This window comes from Anser brachyrhynchus (genome assembly GCF_964034855.1).
Source record: "Anser brachyrhynchus genome assembly, chromosome: 6".
Taxonomy (NCBI): Eukaryota; Metazoa; Chordata; class Aves; order Anseriformes; family Anatidae; genus Anser; species Anser brachyrhynchus.
The window spans coordinates 42,742,824-42,752,330 of NC_137700.1; the positions used below are offsets into that span (position 1 = coordinate 42,742,824).

At 39.9% G+C, this 9,507-nt stretch overlaps 1 protein-coding gene across 9 annotated transcripts in view; it reads left to right on the forward strand.

Moving 5' to 3' along the window:
* The window catches only part of PTPRE (protein tyrosine phosphatase receptor type E), a 99,827-nt gene that overhangs the window by 85,729 nt on the left and 4,591 nt on the right, over window positions 1–9,507 (forward strand). For all 9 annotated transcript variants that reach the window (XM_080596606.1, XM_080596611.1, XM_080596612.1 and 6 more), the window contains 5 exons: window positions 777–853; window positions 1,980–2,114; window positions 2,929–3,054; window positions 4,472–4,632; window positions 9,032–9,167. In XM_080596606.1, coding sequence (XP_080452732.1) covers window positions 777–853; window positions 1,980–2,114; window positions 2,929–3,054; window positions 4,472–4,632; window positions 9,032–9,167 — 635 coding nt within the window. The remainder of the gene's footprint in view (window positions 1–776; window positions 854–1,979; window positions 2,115–2,928; window positions 3,055–4,471; window positions 4,633–9,031; window positions 9,168–9,507) is intronic.

Sequence of the window (9,507 nt, forward strand, 5' to 3'; positions counted from 1 at the left end):
GTCGTAAGTAAACATTACAGCTGCGTGTTGACACCAGCACACCTCATGTCAGAACATGGCTGTGTTGGCTGGGTCCAGAAGAGAGGAAAGCCCAGACCTGGAAACTGTAACTCTGAAAATAATTACTGCATATGCCTTAAGGAAGGAAAAGTTGTAATTTTTTATGTGCTACCTGTAAAATTCAAATGCTTTGAAAACTGTTGTACTGTCCAGAGTGGTAGTTTTTGTTTTTGTTTCATTTTTAGGTAGACCACATTTCTGAGGGTTTAGTTAGCTTCCCTTTGGTTTTGTCATCCCCTTTGCAGACATGGCTGCTCAATGTTTGGGCAACGATACAGACAGAGTATCCTGTCCCTGTAAAGTGTAGCGTCCTTATGGAGCGTCTGCGCACAATTTATTTATTTATTTTAACTTTATCAATGTAAAATATATAATGGGCAGATATTTTTCAGGATTGAATGAAATAATTCAGCAGTTTCACCCACTAAACCAGCGTACTTTCTGTATGTTTCCTTGCCCAGTCTGGAGCAGCACTGTAATGTCTGCTCATGAAAATAAGTTTCAGACCTTGCTTGCCATATCCTGTGTGAAAGTAAAAATAAACCACAGAAAAGCTAGTGCTCTCCTCCACTCGCTCAGTAAATCCTGGATAAGATCTTTAAGACACTCCTTCTGGCTTCCAGCTAAAACGTTTGTTGTTGTTCTCTCACAAATGTAAGAGTGGAGCAGTCAGCATACAAAAGAAAGAATAGACATGAGTTTGTTTGTTTTTCCAGATGATTTTAATAGAGTGATTCTGTCAATGAAAAGAGGGCAGGAGTATACAGACTACATCAATGCTTCCTTCATAGATGTAAGTACAAATGTTTTTGATATATTTAGACTACAAGTCAAATATTTTGCTGTTGCTTGTAAGTCTTCTTAAAGAGACACGGCCAACTTGGCTGATGAAGAACAGTAGCTTTTTTGTTTGGGTTTGGCTTATGAGAGTTTCCAAATAGGTTTCTTATCTGGCGTTTTCAATTTCAGTTTAAATAGTTGTGTAATTTAAACATTGCTGATGTGAGATGTATAAACTAAGGTTTGTATTAAGTCCTAAAAAACCAGGCAGTGAAACAGGTTCTATTCTCTGCATCCAGGTTAACAGGTATCCTGACTACGTGGTTTTCTAACTTGGGGGGGGGTGGGGATGGAGTACATATTTAGCATGGGGAAAGGCTTTCAGAGTGTTTGGAGTCAGGCTTTACCTGGGGAGACCTGCAATAATTGCCAGCTTTGTTCCTGGCTTCCTCACGGAACGTGACCAACGCCTTCCACTTCTATTTTTATTTAAATATAAGAATTAATTATATCCTAAAGCAGTAAAACCCAATTAGTGACTGAGGGCTGTGGATACTACAGCTATGAAGATCACATCAGTATGTGAATAGAACTGTAGCTCAAAAACTATAATGTTAATGCTGTAGTGAGGGCAGTGGCTGCAGGTGTTCACAATCTCCTTGTGGAAACCTTCAGCTGTCACTGCAGAACTCCAGTCCTTCAGCCGTGACCGTAAAAATCGTAAAATATGACTCAGGATTGTGAACCTTCCTTTCTGAACGGAGACAAGGTGAACTAACCTGGACAGGGAACTGCAGGAACCAATCGTCATCTTTAAAATAAGACCAGGGTAAAAGCCCCTGATGACAGTGGGGCCACTTACGCGTTACTGCCATGACGCAAATACAAGAAAAGAGTATCGAGCACGCAAGCTTTTACACCTCGTGACTGCACATTGGCATTTCCAATCTGGGGGAACGAGTGACAGTCGGGTGGGCTTTGTGTCACCAGAGCATGGAAGGGACCTGGGCGACCATCTCGTATGGGACACCAGCTGAAGCGAGGCTCGGAGAGAAGCTGGGTGCTGCGCTCTCTGAATACCGGCTTCGGTCACTCTCATCCTCGCGAGTTATTACACACACGTGTCTCTTTCTCTGCAGGGCTATCGCCAGAAGGATTACTTCATTGCCACTCAAGGACCGCTGCCCCATACCGTGGAGGATTTCTGGCGGATGGTGTGGGAGTGGAAGTGCCACACCATCGTTATGCTCACAGAAGTTCAAGAGAGGGAGCAGGTATGCATTGCACGGCTGCATTTTAAAAGTGCAATAAAGATGAGCCTCTGTGTTACATAAACACTATTACATCCTATTTATAATACTTACACTATTTATACTATTTGTATAAACCCTTATACAAATTTTAGCAATACAAGATTTTTTGCCTTTTCAGAAATGACCTCTTGCTTCACTGTTAGCTGTAGGCCAGTGTTTGCTGGTTTTGCTCAAATTGTCAGAAAGAATGCCCAAGCTACTGGAAATTGTGTTTTTTAAAAGGGCCCAGTTCACATTAAAAGCACAACTATTATTGGGATTCCTGGTGCGGATGCCTGTGGAAGAGTTGTTTGGGATCTGAGAACAGCTGACAACGTTTTCTTGAAGAATTCCCTCCCCGTTTTGCCACTATAAGCTTCTGAACCTCTCCTCGTGCATCCTCTGTCATGAATTATCAGAGACCTGTATCCCTGCAGTGTTGCAGACTCCGGGTTCAACTTGTGTTTTAGTGCTCTGAAATGTTTTCTGTTGTTGTTCTTGGGTGGCTCTTTTACAACATTACATTGCATTGCCTGGAGGAGTTACTTAATTTTCTTCTAATTTATTTATAACGCAGGATTTATCAACTATGACTTCTGAGCCCTTTTCATCTTTATGGTTTACGTTGTAGAAATATTTTATTCCTATACTGTTGGTTATTAGCCTTTTCATTGCAAACTGTCTAGAACATGTTATGCTTTATGTCACATTTTATATCAGAGATTCATGATAATGCAGATAACTGGGAAAAAAAGTAATATCATGGAATGTTTACAATTCTCTCTCAATTTTGCAGGAAAAATGCTTCCAGTACTGGCCATCAGAGGGCTCAGTAACTCACGGAGACATAAATGTAGAAATAAAGAATGACAGTCTTTTAGATGCCATAAGTGTAAGAGACTTCATAGTTACATATAATCAGGTATGGTTTTTAAATTGCATAAGTTTTTTTTTTTTGCATTTGAAGGCATTTACAAATATAATTACATAACTTAAATCCTGGAATTTCTATCTGAAGATAACTGCAGACATTTTAGCAGTCAAGAGTAAACTTATAGGGAACATTTTGCTTAGAGCCCCATGAAAATCCTGGTCGGTAAAACACATCCTTGTTCAAAGTGTGGTTTTTTTTTTGGTAATGTTTTGCTGTTGCTGCTGGTCTTGCATTTTCTACCATTTACCATATATCTAGTACAGAAAATTTGATTCAGGTTTTTAAATTCCTGGGAAGCATTTTACAGCACAAATACAAATTCTCTGCCTACCAGCTGTTCCTTAATGCTGCTCTGCTACAGGCATGCTCTACAGATGACTATTTTTTGAACTTTTGGGCATGCATCTCTTCACTCACTGAATCATTTCTTTAGGAACTGATTTGCATTGCTGTGTTTGAAAGAAAAATTTACTTGCCATTTAGAATACCATTAATTTAACTACGTATTGTGTTACATGTAATTTATACACTTAAATAGTTGGCCCATGCAAAGCAAAAGGACTTTAAAGTGCTCTGCATTTCCTTCTGGAGAGCGGTGGATAAGGCACAAGTACACACTGTGCTCACAACGGAGTCCTTGTCCCTGTGTTGACTTATGTCATACTGGAAAGTATTTAAAACCCGAGTAACGCAATTTTAGATACTTCCAAACAGCATTTTTTAATGCATTGTTAGAAGTGTTTGCTGCAGCACATCTAAGAAATATGAGTACCTTCTGTATTGGGCCTGAGAGTCCTGCAAACTTGCATGTCCATTGCTGGAACGAGTTGCTAACCAGTTCGCTTCAGAAGCCATTTCTAGGAGCATGCTAAGAAACGTGCAATCAGATAATTCACCTACTGCCATTCAGATCACTAAAAGAAGCCCACATTTTAAAGCATTGTCTTATTTTTTTCCTCTGATTATTTTCTGGTTTTCTTCCTTATCTATCAAATCAGTATTTTAATACCACTGGCAAAGTCCATTCCCAACAATCCTGTTTAATTAGCTATGAAATAACGATGTAATATTCAGACTGCCTGGCAGAATTAGTATGACATTAATACTATTTGAACTTTTGATCAGCAAGCATAAAGACAAGACAAATAATTTTTAAGTTTCAAGGTAACAGGTAGCATCGTGCAAAGATGAGTGGATTTCATTAGCTGATTTTTTTTAGCACAGTGCATGGGGAATGTGGGAACAGAGCTATCAGGTATGCATGAGCAATGTATTATGGACCAGGCTGAAATTAGCCCACTTTACTGTAATGGTGAAAAAAATTATGCTACAGCTGTTGAATGTAAGAAGTGCGTTTCCATCTGGAATTAACAGCTGGGTGAATCTGGTTTTTGCACGCACGTAGGGTAACCACGAGAAGCAAAGCAGGCTGGTTCGGCAGTTCCACTTCCATGGCTGGCCAGAAATTGGAATTCCTGCTGAAGGAAAAGGGATGATTGACCTGATCGCAGCTGTCCAAAAGCAGCAGCAGCAGACAGGGAATCACCCGATCACCGTGCACTGCAGGTAAGGCTCCCCTCCCCTTCCCACAGTTAGCTGATGAACTTTTTCTCTAGACTGGTTGCTGTTATGGCTGTTATTTGTAAGGGTGTAGACTGCATCCTTTAAGAAATAAAAATTAAGAAATAAAAGGTAGAGAAATGGAAAAATTCAGGTTACATAAATGTAAAACAGTAGTGGTGTTTTTTTGTTGTTGGGTTTTTTTGGGGTGTAAAACACCCTAGAAATACAGTGCTCAAATGTACTATCAGGCTCAAAGTAATCAAATTATTGGCAAAATGAAATATATCCTTAATCTAATTTGAACACAAACTGTACCTCTGTTTTTGAAAGCAGGAAGGACAGAGAAACCAATGTTCTGTCACTTTTTCTTTTTCCGTAGTTCTTTTAATAAGCTGTATTTTTTGGACTTTTCCTGTGTGTTTTCAAATGCTAATCTTAGAGTATTTTTTTTCTCTTTATCAGTCTTTTAAATTGTTCTTTTCCATTTTTGTACTACATCTGCTGACTTTAAAAGTAGTAGTAAAACTATTATTCTGCCTCCTCCTAATTCAGAAATAACACTCTCCTTTTAAAATACTTGATTTTTTATAAGTGAATAAAGCCTTTTCCTTTTCTCTGGTCAATACGAAGTCAAACTGACAGTTCACAGGGGCAGAGTCAGCAGAAGAGAGGTTGCCTGGTTTGTTTTGTCTTTTAAATAAGAAGCTATTAACCTCAAGAGGTCACCCTTCGACATGAACTTTTTCGCTGCCGTGGGCTCCGTGGGCCTGTTTGCTGCGGGAGAGGTGCTGGCAGATTCAGTGCTGCTCTCACCCAGACTGGGTTTTGCAGGGGCTTCATCTCTGCTGCGTTCGTCTGAGACCTTGTGCAGTAGAGTGTCTGTTGTGATCGGAGCCCAACCATGACACATTTTGTCTCTCACTGCCCTCAGAATTGGTAACTGAATCCACGTTAGATGCTGGAGCATGAGATCTTTTCTTCTTCAGCATGTTGTATGAGTTCAGCTGCTGTTGCTGGAGCATGGTCTCCTTCAAGCAATGCACAGAGGACAAGATCCTGCTATTTTTATATCTAACAACATTTATTAACTGTAATATTTTCTTCCCCTTTCTGTGATCCCACTGTTGAGCAGTGCTTGGCACCTGTAGCACGACAGGGACCCTCTCTGCAGGAGCTGTGCTCTCCAGCACTCTGTCAGCCAGCGGCGTTGTCTGGCGCTGCTGCTGGGGCTTCCCTGCATTGCAGAGAACACCCAACAGGTTGTTTTTCATGCTGCAGAAATTACAGTAGTGATTTATGTGACACTCAGATTGTCTTGTAGCATTATCCGCAGGGAAGTATGCTCACTGACCGTTCGGAAGCGTTTTGCTAGAAGAACACATGCTTGCTCTTCGAGTTAGAATTAGGAAAGGCTTTGTTAGAGCTGCTCTCTGCAGTGTGCACCGGCTTTCATTTTGCTCCTATTTGAGTTTTAATGGGTCTCACTGAGAAGTACGGTTTGTATTTTGGCTATCTGAAGCGTCACAAGTATTTTCATCAGCTGCTGAAGCAAAATGATCCCGGGAGCTCTTGGATTTGTTGGCGTTTTGGGATAGGATCATACAGTAATGCGTATTAACTGCCAAAACTTCCTCCTCCTCCTTACTTCTGAAGCGTTTTCTCTTTGCTGTTTTCATGTATTTTCCCTAAGGGACTGTGGGTTCCCCCACCCCATGGGGGCTGAACTCGGTGGTGGTGATGATATTTTGTGTTTGATGCTTCAGTTTGACCAATTCTAACAGCCGCTTCTTTATAAACGCTAGGGAGGTAAAATTCTGAATGATAATTAAAGTGGGTAAAGTATCAGCTAGTTCTAACCAATAAAATAAGAGGTTAAAATAACTGATGTCTTTCATATACACAAATCAGATAGATAAGAACCAGCTGAGGTATATATTGCTTCTACTTCTTTGGGTTTTTAGAGCTGCAGCCTCTCTGAAGCATCAGCTTAATCGTTTGACATGAATTTTTCCTAGATTTTTTAAAAATGACTGCAATGATTATAAAACTGATTAAACAAGAAAATAAAAGCAACCGCACGGTGTATCCTAGGATTTTTAATATTGCACATTTTGTCCTGCCCCTGTTTTGACAGCCTGTATGCACAGTGCACTTTAACTGCTTCGTGCAGTCATACCTGCGTCTTCAAATATAAATTAATGAACATGTATGAATAAGTAAAAGACTGATTTTTTCAGAGCATTCACGTAAACTTGGGAAACCCTCTGTTCATTTTTTTCCAACTATTTATGAATGGTTTCAGGAGCAGCTAAAAGCGATAATTCTTAACGTGGAATAAAGACCTAGCACTAAATAGTTTCAGAAGGGCTTTGCTAACTGAGTTGCCAACAGAATTCAAAGCCAGTCTGTGCTAAATCCTAACTCCCTTCCCTTCCAGTGAGGGTCTCCTGCTGCCTTCTGGTTAGCTCATAGCTACCTGCGCTTTTTCTCTCTTTGCTGTCTCCTCCTCTCTACACCGTAATAAACCAGGCAAGACTGCTTAAAGATCCCTTACTTCACTCTTTTGGCCAATCTGTGCCTTTTGGAGCATCCTTTGCTTTTGAACTTTGTCTCAAGAAGTGAAGCCTGAGAGTCAAATTGAAAAGTTATCTTCCCTTTAAAAAAGTGTTAAAGGAAGTACAGAGAGGGAAGTGAGTATGAAAGGAGTAGAGCCGTGTTCCTGTGAGACAACACATGTGTTTCTCCTGCATTTCAAATACAGTTTAGTTCTCCATACCAAAATTTTTCAGCCAATTAACAAAACAAAAACAAAAAAAAAAACAAGCAAAGAAAAAAAAAACAGCTAAACAAACAAAACAGGCCAAAAAACTTATATGGACTTTAAGGATTTATTAAAAAGATGTTTTGGGAAGAAAGAAGGAGAGAGCACCTAGCACGAGCAGTACAAGCAATGGAGTGGGGAACAATGTGTGAATAAGTGAATAAGCAACATTTGATGATGTCTGCCTGCAGCTTTACTTTATATCTTTATTTCCTCGCCTTTTTGTAGATGTAGACCTATTCCAAAGTGCATCACTCATGGGTTACTCTAGAAAGCACATGAGGTTACTACAGATTAGCTAACGACAAATAAACCTGAACCCTCTTAGATTTTGCATTTTTCTTTAATCCGATAAAAGTAATTGTCTGAAGGGAATAGTGCATCTAATACGTTGTACCTGTTCATTTTCCCTCCAGTCGCACTTTTAATGTATCCAGCTGAGGATACATGCATTTGCACTTAATCTTTTCGTAAGACGATGCTTATCAGATTTTTTTTTCCATTTGATGGAATTAAGGTAGAAGCAATGATGTGTGATTACACTTCACCTGCTATAAATGATTAAAAAACATGAAAATTTTAAATTTAATAAATTATTTTGTGCTTATCCTTGTTCAGCAATCCAGTGACCTTCTGCTTCATCTTACCAGTGACTGCCAAATTCCAAATTCCATCCTGGTTTTAGTTATTTCCTATCAAAGCTGCTGGCCTTCCAGTGCACAGCCCCTGTTTTTTTGGTGACAAATAGTCCATAATTTGTGTGATTAAGAAAGCAGATTTTTTTTTTGGCTCTGATACTAGGCATAATAAATCAGATAACAGTTACTCAAATATATTTTGCTTGCATGGAATTGTGATCTGACAGAGATAAAGGGACAAAATATACCGAGTGAAGCATGCCGAAACAAAAGGAACTGTAGTTACTCTGGGCTCTGTCAGGTTGCTTATAATAGCCAGGTTGGAGGCAGAACAGCCATTTTCAGTTTCTAGTACGTTGTATAGCCTTGTATGCAGCCTTCCGTTAGTTTCTCCTTATATTAAGATATCTGTTTGAAAGGAAATGGCTTGGATCGTAAGAGCTACTGACATCTTTTAATGGGGTAGGACACCTTCCCTCAAATTGCTTTGGAATAACAAAAATCCCATCGTGCGAGTTTGATTGCCCAGCGCTTCTCTGTGTTATAACCAAGTTTCGTCCAAAGTCTAAAGATTGTGTTCTGCCACACGAAGATTAAAACTGAAAGCAGAGCATGAGGGGATAGGAAGCTTTCTTTGCCGAAGACTGATGGATAGGTGAAGAAGCAGCTTTGCCAGCTCATAATTCAAGTGCCAGGCTTGTGCTGAGGGCATCCATGCGCTGCGGCTGCTGCTCGCGATCTCCCGTTTGAGGGCAGAAGCTGTCAGCAACGGCGCTGGAGCAGCTCCTGCCTGGCTCAGGATTGATTTCGATTGCTGCTGGCTCCCTTCTAATGTGGCAGTAGTGGCAGCATAGGCTGATATTAGTGCTCGCTTATTCTCTATCAATATTATTTTTAGCGTTTTTATCCTGCTGTATGCCAACCAGGCGTGTTTATGTTGCAGCGCTGGTGCTGGCAGAACAGGTACGTTCATAGCGCTCAGCAATATCCTGGAACGAGTGAAGGCTGAAGGGCTCCTCGATGTATTTCAAGCTGTGAAGAGCTTAAGACTGCAGAGGCCACATATGGTGCAAACACTGGTATGATATTTAACAACCCGGATCTTTGTCAAAGGATGTGTGTTTGTAAATATTCTTGTGGGAAGAGAACAAAGGATTTTTTTTTTGCAGGTTGAAATAAATTATGTATGATGGCTGTGTATGTACAAGGTATTATCAGAAATCTGTATTTTTACAGACTTTTTTTATGGCATTTCTAAAAGTAAAACTTGGCTAAACATTCAGTGTTTTTTTAGGAACTGGTGACAGTTAAATAAACCAAAACCTTTTGAGAGTTACAGATGACAAAACTTATGAAGTAAATGCCTTTTAAACTGTATATATCAGTTTTTCTTTCTTTACCTGAAAGTGTCTAGACTTA